The sequence below is a fragment of the Vicugna pacos genome, chromosome 10 (assembly GCF_048564905.1).
Source record: "Vicugna pacos chromosome 10, VicPac4, whole genome shotgun sequence".
Lineage (NCBI taxonomy): Eukaryota > Metazoa > Chordata > Mammalia > Artiodactyla > Camelidae > Vicugna > Vicugna pacos.
In genome coordinates, this window is record NC_132996.1 from 64,337,705 (window position 1) to 64,353,799 (window position 16,095).

The 16,095-nt window shown below is 42.4% G+C and overlaps 1 protein-coding gene and 1 long non-coding RNA gene across 3 annotated transcripts; one reads left to right on the forward strand and one right to left on the reverse strand.

Annotated features, from left to right (window-relative positions):
- Nucleotides 1-211: 211 nt before the first annotated feature.
- On the reverse strand, nt 212-2,069 carry LOC140698786 (uncharacterized). Its single transcript, XR_012076743.1, has 3 exons — nt 1,930-2,069; nt 1,643-1,797; nt 212-827 (listed from the first exon to the last, which is right to left on the reverse strand). It is a non-coding gene; the product is annotated as an uncharacterized lncRNA (long non-coding RNA).
- FAM111A (FAM111 trypsin like peptidase A) lies at nt 692-12,817 on the forward strand. 2 transcript variants are annotated; one of them, XR_012076742.1, is made up of 4 exons: nt 692-797; nt 1,649-1,809; nt 4,182-4,298; nt 12,761-12,817. XR_012076742.1 is itself a non-coding variant. In XM_072970010.1 (3 exons), the coding sequence occupies exons 1-3, from the start codon at nt 2,271-2,273 to the stop codon at nt 8,203-8,205; spliced, it is 2,112 nt and encodes a 703-aa protein (XP_072826111.1). In that variant the 3' UTR covers nt 8,206-9,201. The 2 variants fall into 2 exon arrangements, 1 of the variants encoding a protein (XP_072826111.1); XM_072970010.1 differs by lacking the exons at nt 692-797; nt 1,649-1,809; nt 12,761-12,817 and adding exons at nt 2,271-2,504; nt 6,445-9,201.
- Nucleotides 12,818-16,095: the final 3,278 nt, after the last annotated feature.

Consider the following 16,095-nt stretch of genomic DNA (forward strand, 5'->3'; position numbering starts at 1 on the left):
CCTGGAGTTCACAATATTTCCTTTATCTGGATTGTAAACTTCTGCGTTTGGAGAACCGATTTATGACGAGGTCGTTCACTCGGCCTGCATTCGCGGCTTCTTCCTAAGTGTCAGAGTGGTAGGGCCAGTCCCAGCTGCTGGGAATGCCGCCCCTCTGGGAAGGGCCCAAGTCGCCCCAGCCCCTCCCTCCCCACCCACCCGCAGTGCCTCCTCTGCGCGGGAGCAATGCAGAATGCCGGGCTAGTGTCTCCACGCCTCCTCCCGACTGCTGGGCACCCGGGAGCCAGGTTTCTGCCCGCGCACTCCGACTGGTGCAACTGGTTCCCGCGCTCGCGCGCGCGCAGAGCTCAAACCTCTGCAGCGGCCCCGCCTCCTGCGTTTCTGGTGTCTCCCGCTCCCGCGTCCTCTCAAAGCCTAGATCCCCGACTCCCCTTCCCCGCGCCCGAGACCCTTCTTCCGGAACTCTTTCCCTTATTCAAGACTAGGAGGAATGAAGCCGGCACTGTGGGCAGTGCGCAGCCTGGTAGCGAATCCCGCTCTTCCCGCGTCCAAGACCTGCGGCGGGCAGGTCTTTGCACACTCAGCGTTTCCCGCGCTCCACTCCGCGGCTAGAGCGCAGCCAATCGGCTTCTGCGGCAGGAGAGCTGCTATCCAATGAGAGCAGAAGGACGCCAAGATCTCTGGCCAGATGCGCAGTTCCCCCGGCAGTTTCCCCGGAGCGCGGCACTGCTGGAGGCTCCCTTAAGCCGCAAGCGCAGACCGGTGACGGCTCGGTTCCGGACGGACTCTTGTCTTAGGTGAGTTTCACCTTTAGTCCTGGGGCTTATCTGGAGTTTTGGGAAAATTCAGTGGCTGAGGCACAATTCGAAAAAAACTTCAGGATTGGGTAGAGGGGGTGGGGAAGGAAAAAAACCAAAAAACAAAAAACATCGTCCTGGATACTGTTGTTCCCGAAAGGGGAACTGAGATCTATCCCTGGACGTGTAAAAAGAACAGAGTAAAGTAAAAGGACGTGTATTACTTTTGCTGTGCCCAAGGTTAGACGTTGTAATTTTAAAAACTGATGGGTCTTGTAAAACCCAACCTTAACTTCGTAAAAATGTGTCCTAAGATCAGCCTCTCTCTCTGAATTCTGTGTATAACAAATCATGTCAAATGTGTTTTCCTGGGTGAGCCTCTTTCCAGGATAAAATATTCAAAGTGGCAAATGATTATGTTCTCAGGCAGGTTCACATAACTTGCTAACTACATTTTATTCACTGTTTTCATCAAGGTTAATTTGCTGTTTCAGGAAACTTTTACCCAGTGACATAAAAGCTGCAAATATCTTTACTGTTTATTCCAGTAACTTATTCAAAGACCCAAACATTCTTCAAGAGAAAACATCAAAGTACAGTTTACATACCAAGACTTCCTGAACCCTTGCCTAAGCATCCTTGCCCTGTTACAGGCACATCCTAAACTGTCACCCAGTACTTCCTTTACCCTAACCAATCCCCCACATTAAAGACACAACTTAAACCGTACTTCCGAATCTTAACAAATAACTCAACCTTGCTGTCCCCTCTGAGACACTAGCAAAATCCTGTCAAGTTCTTGCTCTCCATGACCTCTGCAAGCATTCCTCTTAGCTTTGTCTTACCAACAGGTTGCTCTGGTGATATTTCTGGGAGCCAACAGTTGACACTTTTGGAGGTCTCAGCAAGACCTAGGCAGTTTCTGCTGCTGCAGCAACACCTTCAAGCCAGAATCACTGTGTGCCTCTGAGGTCCCTGCAACCTTCTCTTCCGGCACTCTCTGAACGCAAAGGTAGAGGAAGTAAATCTTATATTAGGTTGAACTCCAGTTTCTCTTTGTTAAACTCCCCAAGTGATGAGTTTATTTTGCCCCTGGGAGTAAAGAAACCTTTTTAGGAATCCTTTTGCTTACCTGATGCAAATTTTTAAAGCTCTTATGCTTGGTGAAAATCTGCCTTAGCAGCAGCACTACAGAGTGTCCCTATCCTTGTCACTTGTGGTTGTACTTGTGTAGAGGAAAAAGGTGTACGCTCCGCTAAGTCGGCTTCTCCAGCCAGTCCTGGGGACGAAGACGTCCATAAGGTTTTGTTTCAGGCTGGAGGGACCGTCCGAAACAACCGCAGCATGAGTATTTCACTCTGGAGTCCCCCCAGCAGCCAGGTTCCTGCGTCCCCAGTTGTCCGAAGAAAAGAACCCAGAGAGATGGCGGTGGGGAGGAGTGGAAGGGCGTAGGCTGGAGGGAGCCGGGAGAAAATGAAAACGAAAGCCTCCAAAGGGCCAGAGGGCGGGGCAGTTCCTAAAAGTCTGGCGGGCTTTTCCAACCTTATCCCCGCCTCCCTCCTGCCTGGTCGGTCGGAGCCGAAGTGGGAGCGCTCTCCGTGGCCAGCCGTGTGCGGAGCTGGGAGGCGGGCTTCGCTGCTCGAGGGCTCGCGCGCGCCGGCTGCACCTGGGCTGGGCGCTGGCGGAGGGCGAGGCGCGCGCGGCGCGGTGAGCGCTCGGCGGGCGGGTGGAGGAAAGGGGGAGGGGGAGGAGGGAGAGAAAGAAAGGGGGGACGGAGGAGGGGGAGAAAGGAGAGGAGGAGGAGGGAGGGGGAGGGAGCGGGGAGAGAATCATTTCTCATTTTACAAACAGGAAACTAAGGCTCAAACAGGCTAAAGTGAGTTCCCTGAAAGCTCGTTCCCAGGAAATGACGGAGACGGGGCTCCTGCTCCATTGTCAAATTGTGAACTGAATAGGCGTAGTCTTTAGGTAACTAACTTGACTAGAAATTCGGGAACTAGAGCTTATACTGAACAACAATGTGCAGAAGTAACCCAGGAGGTGAACATTCTAGAAACAACTTCTCTGTTGTTTTCAACAAATCAATGATTTTTCTAGAATAGAAGAGACTCAAAAGACATAATAAATAAAGACAACGTACGTGCTTCAGTTGGATCTTGGTCTGAATAAATTAGTATTGTGATGGTATAAGAAAAAGTCCAAAATTTTTAGAGGTGGAAAGTGATAATTAAGCTTAAAATGGCATGATGTCTCTAACTGTAAAATAATGTAGTAAAATGAAAAGATGGTGTAAATTTGCACAAGAAAAAAAGAATAAGCACATTGCCCATGTAGTAAGTGATATGTGATAAGTATATGGAGGCTCATTATACTATTCTCTTTTTTCTCTATTTGAAAACGTTCATAATCAAAAGTCATCAAAAATATTCTCTTTGGATCTTTGTGACCTTCAGTGAATAGTGTAATCTGTCTGGGTGTTCAAATTCCTTATCAGTGAAATGGGGCTAATAATATACCTGTCTCCCAGGGTTGGAAGAATTATATGAGGTGGTTTATGAAAAGCACTTAGAATGGGACATAATTCCTCATCTGCACACACCATTCATTCACTGAATGTATCTTTGCGGAGGGCTTGCCCTGTGCCAGGCTTTGTGTTAGATGCTGGGATCCTGAAGACAGATGGGTGCTACCCTCCACGGCTTTCGTTCTAGTGGCATTTATCACTGTTGAAGATTTCACTCTTTTATTGACATTGTTCATTCTCTTCTGGGGAGCCATCAGAAGAAAGATAGATGGGGAAGTACCTCTTTAAACAAAAAACTAAAGCTGCAACTAAAGTTTCTCACTGTCTTCCCACTTAAAGTTTATTTTGTCTTCATGGTCCTACCCAGTTCTTTTCCCATCTGTTTCCCTATAATTATATCATCCCTGTATCATCTCCATCTTAAATGGAGGCCAGATTTTCACATCAACGTATCTAGAAAACATTTTTTGAATTTTCCAACTGGTCGATCCATCTGTAGGGTATATATACCTGCATTTGAATTGCATCCCTGCCATGTAGCCCTGGCCTTGGGCAGGTCACCTATTTTCTCTGAGTTATACTTTGCCCATCTGCAAAATGCCGATATACCTACGTGGTATATAAGCAAGCACTGGAAATTAGAGGTAATTTTTGTAAAGTATTTAGTATACTGATCTATATGGTTCAGATCATTATAATTAGTGGATAAACTGTCTACATGCTATACTAACATCTCTGAGGAAAGCGATGCTGGAGGGGAAGGGGAAAGGCAGGCTATGGGGTCCCTGTTAATCTGATCCTCTGTACAAGTAATGGTAGCTATGAAGATACTGCTGTAACGTGAACCTTTTGGAAATTAGTGTTTCAGCCAATACACAGACGTTCATCTTCAAGCCATCATGAGCTCTAAGAAGCAGAGGCCACAGAAGGACTCATATGAAAAGAATAGCAAGAAAATTGAGCACTACTTTTCTAAGGTATGTTTATAAATACTGTTTATGGAAGATACCAGTATTAGGCTCAGCCCTTCTTGACACCGGGCTTTACAGTTCTTCCTGTCAAGAAATTATGTCATTTTTCTTGTAGGGAAATTACATAGGGAACAGTAAATAAGTTAAAGTCTGTCTCATCCATTTTATTCTTCTTATTTTGGTGGGATGATGGTACGGAGGAATTTTAATAAAATTCTTAGCCATATCAAAGCAGACTTTGATAAAATCTGTTGTAACACCTTCTGAACAACAACCAAAAAATCAGATATAACATATTACAGTAAACTGTGGAATAAAAGCAAAATTAATACTATTTCATGACCTGAAAATATATACCATCCCAAACATGGCTGATCTATTTATTCAGTAACAATAATAACCTACATTTGTATGGTGCCTTACAGTTTATAAAACAATTTTTTTAATGTTTTTTCTTACCATAACCTTGTCAGGCAGTTAGGGAGGGTTTTATTCTCCTCAATTTGTTTACAAGGAGAGAGGGGGACTGAGTTGCTGCTTAAGGCAGAAGCGGAATGAAGACTTGGACTAGTGTTGACTGACATTAAGTTGGGGCTCTTTCTACTAATGGGGCACTGTTATCCTATCAAACCAGTATCTCCTTTCCTGAGTCTTAAAATACTCCTTGAATTAATCAACAAGAAGGCTGAGAAATGGTAAGCACTTGAAAATGCAACTTAAAAGCCTTTAACTTTTCTCTTACTCTAGTCCTAACTAGAACATGTGAGTATTTAGAAAAGCCGAAACCAACCTAGTTCTGTTTCCCTCTGCCCTACTCCATGACAGAGCAAGCTAATTGCCCTGGTCCCTCTTGAAAGTGTCTACATCTGCCCGAGAATCTCTTGACTAGTCAGAAATCCATTACAGTGTTCCGATGGGGTGTGTGACACTTCTGACAGCCTTAGGCTGAAAGGATGGTTTTCTGAGAGTCTGTGTGTATGCCCAGAGTACATTTATACTGCCTTTTGTTCCTTCTTCTCTTTTGTTTTGGCGTTTCGGGATCCAAAATATTAGTACCGTTATGAAGAAGGAAAATAAAAGTTAACCTATCTATGTGCCAGTCATTGTACTAGGTGTTGTCACACATGATGTTACACTTAATCCTTACAAGAATCCTGGCATTGTTATTCCCATTGTAGCAAGTGTCCTCGCTGGCACATGAACCCGTATCTGTTGATGCCTGTGCCATAATGAATATGACTTGGGGAAAACATATCTTTTAGACATAGGAAGCAGATGCTCTTAAATTTTTATTGAATTTCTGCTATTCGATTAACCCTCCCCTGTAATTCCTCTCCCTTCCCCTACTCCTGGTTTTTAAGATAATGCTCTATAAAAATAGGAATCATGAGTATAAAACTTACAAAAAATGTTATATAGTCTAATGGAAAAAATACTGGAGTACTGATACTCAATTTATTCATTGGTTATTATGTGACCATAGGGAAGGCACTTATAAGAAAAACTTTCTGTATCTCAGTTTCTCCATCAAAAGGACAGAGACGCCATATTTATTCCTCCTCACTTTACAGAATTTGGGGATTAATTAATATAATAGAGAAAATAGAGTTCTTTGCCTGATAGATGCTAAGTGAATCAGAGTTTTTATTATCAGAAATAACTATATTATTGTGACCAAATGATTACATAACTGATGATGGTTTTGTCTAACATTTAATGCCTGAAAATAAACCATGGTTACTTATTCTTGCTGAGTTTGGTGCTTTAAGAACACATCACTATGCTCAAAAAAAGTAAAACTTTTATAGCTGAAAATAGTAAACAAGACCTGAAGTAACACTATGAGAGAGCTGGCAGACTTTTCAGCATCTCTGTTTTTGATGCACCTGGAAAACATTTGTCTTTTTCCTCATATTTCTCAGGAAAAAAAAATGCACCAGTGTAGCAGTATTAAGAGCTTGTCTGACTGATGAGATGGGAAACTCAGCTTTTATTTTGGATCCCAACTCAGATTCCGATTTAATTCTATTCACTGGCCTTTTGAGATTGGCTCTGAGTTTCACAGATAAATTTTGTGAATGGCATGCTCAAAAGAAAAACAAGAGACTTAGGGTTGCATTGTAGCTTTAAAGTATGTAACATTTGTGTTTAGGTCAATGAAAAGCAGGAGAATAATCCCAGTACTTCTCAAATGAAGACGGACTCTAGAAAAAGTTCAGAGAATACAGCCAACACCCAGGCTGAAGGACCCAAAGGCCAGACTGTATCCCAAGATAAGACAATTTATGTTCACTTGAATGTAAACCTCAAGAAAAACAAAAAAATGCCAGTTGCGCTCACGCATACTAATAAGGCTAGCTTATACATGGCACTCAGCACTCTCGAGACTGTCAGAGAAGCAATGGAATCTCATCCAGGCCAAGAAATGCTGGTATGTGACAAAAGTGGAATTGAAGGATACTTAAACCTTGGAATGCCCCTGAGCTGTTTTCCTGAAGGCTGCCAGGTGGAAATCACCTTTGCTCCATGTAAAGCAAAGCAGGAAGAGGTGAAGCAGGTATTCCGCCAGCACAACAACATGTCTACTGATGACTGCGTCAAGTTTTATATTCACCCAGTCGGGAAGGGCACCAGGAAAAAGATTGTCAAGTGCGGGCAACTTCACAAAGATGGGTACAAACTCTGCATCTTTGCCTTCAAAGGAGAAAGCATTAAGAAGGCTCTGTGTGAGGATGGCAGATTTCTTCCCGTTCTGGAGAATAATGATTGGAAACTCATTGAAAACCTGAACTGCATTTTTGAAAGCTCACAGAAGGTTGATCACCTGGAGGGCAAGCTCTTTCAGCTTAGTGTTGAGAAGAAAAGCGTGGCTACTGTGGCTACCATGGCTACCGTGGCAGCAGCTGCTCAGAATTCAGAGTCAGAGGAGATAAACCCCTCTGGGCTGATAGAAGAAATTGTCGACCAGTACCCCAGTTTGAAAAGAGAAAGGGAGAAAATTAGAGAAAACTTTGAGAAAGAGAAGCAAATAAGAAAGGGGAAACAATTATTTAAATTGCATAAAGCAAACTTTGGGAAACTGACCAAAAACTCTACTTTGGTTAAAGTCCACAAACTTCTTTCTCATCTCAGTAATTCAGTTGGGTTCCTATCATGGGACAACAATGGGAATACAGGTTGTGCCACTTGCTTTGTCTTTAGTGGGTTGTACATTTTCACTTGTCGGCATGTAATAAGTGATATTGTGGGGAAGGGAGTAGAGCCAAGTATGTGGGCCCATATCATTGGTCAATGTGTAAAGGTGACATTTGTTTATGAGGAGTTCCTAGAAAGAGAAGAGAACTACTTTTTCGTTGAACCTTGGTTTGAGGTATCTGATGTAAATCTTGATTATGCTGTTCTCAAACTGAAGACCTATGGACAGCAAGTGCCTGTGGGATTATACAATGGAATCGGTCCTGCACCACACAGTGGGTTGATATATATTATTGGCCATCCAGATGGGCAGGCAAAGTCTACTGATGCTTGTTCTGTGATCCCACAGGGTCAGCGTGAAGAGGTGTATCAGGAAAGTCTTCAGGCTAGGGAAGCAGAGAGTTATGGTCCTGGCATGCAGTATATCCATATGCACACTCAAAGAAGTTTCCCAGAAACAAGTCGAGAGTCTAGTTTGATCACTTATCACACCTCGTTTTACTTTGGATCTTCTGGCTCCCCTGTTTTTGATTCAAATGGTTCATTGGTGGCCATGCATACTGCTGGCTTCCCTTATATCTACCAAGGTGAGTTTTCTAGCATCATTGAATTTGGCACTACTCTGGAATCCATCGTCTCTGATATCAAGGAAAACCATACAAAGTGGTATGAAGAAGTATTTACAAATCTGCAGGAAGTAGAAATGGTGAGTGTTTAGGATGAGGAACAGTGAGAATTCAGTCAGTTTGCCACCTTTAAGGGAATTACCTATGGAATTGTTATTCCATGAGCAATGACGATAGTTTTCTACCTTCCACAATGGTCAATCTCATAAAAAAAATAATAATTAATGTTATCAACCACTTCCTATGCACCAAGCATTTTTCTAAGCACGTTAAGAGACTAGTCTTAACAACTCTATGATGAACTAGACTATTATCCCTGTGTTTTCTCTTGCAAATGCCTGTATTGTGGCTGTGATAGCTGCCTCCAGTGCCGCTGGATAGCCACCCAGCTTTATAGCACCTCCATACTAGGGACACCTCTTGCTGACTGCTTAGGGCACGTTGCTGAAGAGGGTGGGCAGGCCATGTGAGATTGTAAGAGCTGTTCACAAGAGAGGAGGTAGAATGTTGGAGGAGGTAATCAAGAGGAAGTAACCACTGGTTGACCTTCGAGCTGGACCCGGGCAGTTGGAGGCACTTCTGTCCTTGGAATGTACACTTTGCCTACCATTCCCACAGTGAGAGCTGTTCCAGGGACATAACCTTGACTTTGAAATACTATATGATATCACTTGTAAATGGACTCTACAAAATAATACAAATGAATCTATATACAAAACAGAAACAGACTCATTGACATAGAAAGCAAATATGGTTCCCAAAGGGGAGAGGGAAGAAGAGAGGGACAAATTAGGAGTATGAGATTAACAGATACAAACTGCTATACATAAAATAGGTAAGTAACAAGGATTTACTGTATAGCACAGGGAATTTTATTCAATATCTTGTAATAACCTGTACTGGAATGTAGTCTAAAAAAATAGTCATATCACTTTGCTGTACACCTGAAATTAACACAATATGGTAAATCAACTATATTTCAATTAAAAAAAATTCTGGCAAGAGGGTGCAAAGATCTACCCATCTTATGACCTCTTAAGCCAAGCTTATATGTAAGTTCCCTTGCGTATTAAACTGCTACCTATCAATCTGGAGTGGTCTGCCTCTTTCTTTGGTCTCTTCTTGCCCTCCGTGTACAGGGGCAGTTTTTGATCTAACAAGCTTTGCCCCAACCATCTTAAAAGTAATAGGCGCCTATCCCACTTCTGGGCATTTATCTGGAGAAAATTCTAAGCCAAAAAGATAACATGCACCCCAGTGTTCACAGAAGCACTATTTACAAGCACTATTTATAGGCAAGACAAGGAAACAACCTTCCATGTCTATTGATAGATGAACAGATGAAGAATTTGTGGTAGATATAGACAATTGAATACTACTCAGCCATAAAAACGAATAAAGTAATGCTATTTGCAGCAACATTGATGGACATAGTGATTATCATATAAAGTGAAGTAAATCAGACAGAGAAAGACAAATATATGATATCACTTACATGTGGAATCTAAAAAAAGTGATGTAGATGAACTTATTTACAAGCCACGACTAGACTCACAGACATAGAAAACAAACTATGGTTACCAAAGAGAAATGGTAGGGGAGGGATAAATTAGGAGTTTGGGATTAACATACACACACTAGCATATATAAAACAGATAGACAACAAGGACCTACTGAATAGCACAGGAAACTATATTCAAGATCCTATAATAACTTGTAATGGAAAAGAATCTGAAAGAGAATATAAACATAATATATGTATAACTGAATCACTTTGCTGTACACAGGAAACTAGCACAACACTGTAAATCAACTTTATTTCAATTTAAAAATGTAAGATGCTTGATACCATGCTCTCTGTCTCCTGCTCACTCACGACTTGGGATGTAGGACAACCCTTCCTTTGGCTTGATGCTCCTTACCCCAGCTTCTAGGATCTGTAAATAAAAAATCTTGTGATTCCTTTTCCTTTGTGTGGGTGTATTGAAACCATGCCCTCGATCCAAATGACCCCATGAGTTTCACTTGCCCACAGTGGGAGCTCGGATGCTGAGGGAGCTACCTGGTGACCCTGTGTGGCTGGTTTGTGCCCCCTCATTCAGCAAGTTATCATCTACTTCTTCTTGATTCAATATACCAGCTCCAGCTTCCCAACACCCTTGGAAAGATGCAGTTAAAGTTCCTCTGTGTCTTTTCATGGTTTCATAGCTCATTTGTCTTTATCACTGAGTAATATTCCATTGTGTGGAATACCATTCAGTGGAATACCACTGTCTGTTTGTGCATTCATCTTTTGAAAAATGTCTTAGTTGTTTTGGGGTGATTATAGCTAAAGCTGCTATAAGCATTTGTATACCAATTTGTATGTGAATGTAACTTTTCAACTCAATGGGTGGAAATACCTAGGAGGGTGATGACTGGACTTTATGGTAAGATTACGTTTAACTTTGTAAGAATTTGCCAAACTGTCTTCCAGTGTGGCTGTACCATTTTGCATTCCCACCAGCAAAGAATGAGCATTCATATTGCTTCACATCTTCACCAGCATTTGGTGTTGTCAGTTTTTTTTTTTAATTTTAGGCATATTAATACTATTGGAATGCCTGATACTCTTCAGGAGATTGTGGGATTTATTCATAAACTGGGGCTGTCTTGGTGATCTAGCATATATATACATAATTATAGTATCAGTCTGGATTTTAATGGAAAAATACAGCCACTATAAATATTATAAGAATAAAGTAGTTAGTTAGGAATTGGGGCTTATATGAATACAGACAGAGTAAGGGAGGAGAAGATCTGTAAAACTGCAGGAAGAGGATGTCAGCCTAAAGCACAGGAAGCCGAGGAGAACCTGCTGACTGATGTACGGAAGTCTGAGAATTTGCATATCTTGTCACCATGACGTGGTCAAGAAGTCATGCAGTCACGGTAACGATGAATCAGGGAGTGAGTTTACGCTGAGTGCCACCCAGAAGTTTACAAACCGAACAGCCAGAGGAATTGAGAGAAGGGAGAGGAAGTGGATGAGGTGGTGTGGGAAGGCTGAAAGCAGGAGATGGGACTCACCAGCAATTGCACTGAAGGATTCACTCCATCAATATTAATTTACGTGTTGGGCATCCTGTTACTGTTGTCCAGAGAATGGAGAACAAGACAACATGATCCCTTCCCAAAATCCCCTTTTCTGTCTAGGTATCAACCAGTGTTACTGTGTGATTTGATCTTTACAGTGTACAGCATTCCCCAAGGAGCACTTCCTGGACAAAATTCAAACAGCATAATCATTGGAGTAAGGTATAAAGTATAAAACAGAACAAAACAAATACTATTTCTCAGTCTCATTATTTGCAGATTCTGTATTTGCAAATGTACCTCCTCCCTAAAATTAATTTGTAATCTTCCCCCGCCCCAAATCCACACTGGTGCTTTTGGTCATTCACAGTTGTGAGCAGAGCAATAAAATATTTGAGCTGCCTGATGCATCCATTCCCAGCTGAGGCAGAACAAAGCCCTGCACTGCCTTTTTTCAGCTCTCATAGTGTAAACAAGTAGCTTTATCTGCTGTCTATTTATTACCACGTTATTGCATTTTTGTGGTTTGTTTTTTTTTTCTGATGGTGGTGTTTTTGCTGCTTAAAATGGCCCTCAATCATAATGCTGAGGTGCTGTCTAGTGTTCCCAAGCACAAAAAGTTGTGATATGCCTTATGGGGAAAATAAATACATGTGTTAAATAATCTTTGTTCTGGCACAAGTTACAGTGCTGCTGGCTGTACATTTCATGTTAATGAGTCAACAACAGACATTAAATAAGGCTTTTTTTTTAAAACAGGAACACACATCAAACAAGGTTCTATACTGATTGAATGAAAATGTTGTGACCAGAGGCTCACAGGAATCTAGCCCTGTGTTTCCCCAAAGAGCAATGTTTCAATATTCCCTAATTCAGAGTTTGCAGCAAATTTATGGAACAAAACTGCCACAAATAATGGACTTGACTGTATATATCATTTCAAATGTAATTGCAAGTGTCTGATCATCACAGGAACTTAGATGATTGACTGTGTATTTAATGATTTCTGACATACTATCTCAGTACCTATTAGACAAGTAGAGTAGGTACTATTATTCCTGTTGCCTGTGTGAGAAGGAAGAATAACTGAATTGCTGTCCAAATTCCAGGGCAAAGACTGAAACTGAAGTCATGAAATATAGTTTATTGTTCTTTCTGCTAATTGAGCTTGTTCCTCAGACCATAGCACCCCTGTGTCCGATTCCTGTGTCTAACATCCACCCAGATCGCTTAAGAAGCACGGTAAACATCTCAAAATGCAGCAAATGCCCTTTTCTGATTCTCCTTTGTTCTACCTTCGAAGACCAGGTAGTTAGAAAGTCCAGCTTTGGCCTGGATTTATCACCATCTGTCCTCCAATTCCCAGCTGTAGAGCCAACCCACAATCACATGCTCGCACAGATCTCTGTTTGAAGTGGGACAGTGGGCTGAAGGGACTTGTAGTGAGTTGAATTGTGCCTCCTCAAAGGTTTGGCCAAGTCCGAAACCCTGGTACCTGTCAATATGAGGTGAGGTCATCCTGATGAATGGGGTAGATCTTAAATCCGATAAAAAGTGTCTTTATAATTATAGGATAAACAAAGAAGGAGCGATCCATTATGGAAGTCCACATGGTGATGGAGGGAGAGAATGAAGTGCCACACCTACAAACCAAGGAACGCCAAGGGTTGCCGGCAGGCGTCGAAAACTAGGAGAGAGACATGGAACAGGGCTTTCCTCAAAGCCTCCAGAAGGAACCAGCTCTTCTGGCACTGATTTCAGGCTTTGGACTTTGAGAACAGTGCTGTGAAAGAATCCATTTCTATTGTTTCAGCCACCAAGTGTGTGGTCATTTGTTACAAACCTGATGGTTTAAAACTAGACATCTCTCTCTGCCTCTCTCACAAAGACATGGAAGGCTGCCCAGATAATCCAGGATAATCTTCCTATCTCAAGTTCCTTAATTTAATCACTCGTGCAACTTCTTTGCCAAGTCAGGCAACATTCACAGGTTCTGGAGATTAGGACATGGGTGTATCTTTGGAGGCCATTATCCAGCCTACCACACAACACACACCAGGATGAGGATGACTTGGGAAAGTATACCTTTAAGACTGAGGGATCAGATGCTCTGTTTTCATTTAGTTTCTATTGCTTAAACTTGATCTTTTAATTCTTTTTTTTTTGAAAGCCAATCTCTTCCACAATATAAAATTTATGCAGGAAATCACATAATCTAATGGGAAAAGTAATAAACCAAGAATCTGGGGTTTGATTCTCACTGTATCCGTTGGTTATACGTGACTTCAGGATAAAACCGTCTTTGTTCTGTGCCTCAGCTTCCCCTTCGACCATTAGGGACCATATTTGTCTCTAATCTTTCACTGAATTATTGGAATGAAAAGTGACGGATAAATTCAAGTTGTTGATTACTAGCAATAAACGATACTATGCTTAGATGGCTAGCTAACTAATTTTTCGAAGTACATTTTGGAAGATAAAGGACAATATCCTGGTGGGATAGGTTCAGGGATTTGGGAAGATGCTCTGGGATCTGGTCGCAAATTCTCTCACCCAATTGATGGATGAAGTGGAGTAAAGGGGTGCAGTTAAGGTCCCCCCACTGACCTACTTGTTAATGAGTCTGGGTGGTAAAAGATAGAATTAAAAGAAGTCACCCAAGTGATTCCTTGTTGTTACTCATGATATTCATCTCCTCTGGGGCAAGAGCAGGAGGGGTTATTTTCATGACAATGGGGCAGCAAGCCTCATGGCCAGTACAAAAGCCATGTGGCTCTAGCCCCTGAGTGAAGGAACCCCCAAAGTTGAAATAGATGGTGTCATCCAGCAGGCCTTGCTATTTGGTGTCTAGCTTTGAGTAAACTGAAACAGAAAGTTCATTTGGTTGAAACCAAACTACCCACCAGCCACTCAAAACCAAAAGCAAACACACGTAGTCATTCTTGTCTCCCTCCCTTCCTCTCTACCTCAACCTCGGAGGCTTTTGGAGACAGTTGAGCTGGCCCTGAGACCTCTTTGTCCCCCAGGGAGACCAAAGACCACACACACTTGTGTAACTAAGTTGGGAATTTCAGGGACGAGGAGGACTCAAGCTCACAGACGTGTTAAATTCAGGTACCCAAGTCACTTTCCAAATCACTTCTTGCCTTGTCCTGTGATAGGAAAAGATTCTGGACATATCTGGTCAAAGGCACCGAAGACTGAAGGGATGGAGCTGAGGCAGCATGTGTGGAGGCAGAAAGAGATCCCTGAACTTCACTCTCACCAGACACTGAGAAGTACGTGGGAGAGGACCTAGCACTGGCACTTGGTCAGCAACCCTGGAGCAAGGGGCCGAAGGAAGAAAGGAGACTGACAATTAAGTTGCCTCTCCTTTACCTCCACTGCCCTCCCTTCTGAGGCTAGCTAGCTTTTCCCCACCACCCTGAACGTTCCTGAGTTCTGATAAAATACATTTTCACATGTTAAGATATAGGGAAGTCATTCTGGCTTATACATGAGTTAACTTGAATTTTATGCTAACCAAAGTGGCCTAATTTGTAGCCTACCAAACTTACGTCATACATCTACTTTAATTATTAAAGAGGGCATGCTGATCAAAAGTAATGTCCATGTTAAAAATAAAGATTAAAGGCCCTTCTTCCTGGGAAGCCAATGCTGGTTCTCCTTTCATGATAAAACTCCCTTCCCAAGTGCCAAGGCCATACTGGTCTTTATTTATTTATTTTTTAAACTTTGAAGAAATGTGTCCTTGACTTGTTTAATATCCATTTGTTCTGACAAGATATAAAACTGTGCTTCTTGGAGCAGCTTCCTGGAGTAATTTGGGAAGCCAGCTTCTGGGCTAGTCCTCAGTTTGGCTCAAATAAAACTCTTTTCTATTTTTGTTATTGACTGTTTATTGATTGTTCTCGTCAACATTACCTAGATGGCAGCCGTTGTAACCCTTGATTTGTGTTGTGGTCCTATAGGAGGAAAGGCACCTAATTCAGTCAATGGAGTTTAGGCAAGATCCAAGGTGATGGAGGAGATGATGCAGACGAGGCCCTCTGGATGGACTCAGCCTACAGCTGTTGTGGGACTGACGCGTTGTAGGCCTGCACTCCCATCTCACAAGCACCAGAGGGTATTCTCCTGTTCAGGAATTGCTTCATGTGGGACGTGTAGATTGTCCCCAGACCACTTTCCTGAACCCTTTGGATATTCCAGAAAAATAGTACAGAATCCCAAAAGGAGAAAGGGAAGTCTCAGCTTTCCTTAAAGGCTAAAATTTAACCTGAACACGTGGAAGGGCCGTTTCCTGCTACCTCATCACCACCTGCCAGATGTTGCCACCAAATGCATACCCTCTAAATAAAGAGAGCCATTAACTTGAAGCTAAATTAGTGTAGAAACTGACCACTGGATCCAAGGAGGTCTTTTCCATCTGGCATCCCCTTTTTGAGGCTGGTCAACTCAGACTCAATGACTAACAAAGGAAGGATCAGAGACATCAGTAGTCAAAAGCAAAGGTATTTTCATGAGCTCAGCGAGTCCGGCCTCAGCATTATCCTGAATTTTACATGAAAAAGTGGCAGTTGCTTTTCGGGGGGATATTTGATCTCCTGCTTCATCACCAGGACATTTCCTCCCCCCAGAGAGGGGTCAGCCTATCACCTCTGATAGACAGAGTGAAATCAGATCACCTTCATCTAGTCAAAGACAAAACTGACTCGAAACTTTAACAGAATGTTAAAGCTCTGTCTACCTCTGGTCTAGGCCACTTCTGGAGTTTAGCTCTCCAGGGGTCTCAGCTGAGAGCCTGGGGCGTTTACTAGTGCCCCTTCCCTTATCAAATTCTGAACTGCAATTTTTATCTCATCAGCACCATCAGTCTTTAGGAAACTCTGTTTTACTTTTCATCTGCT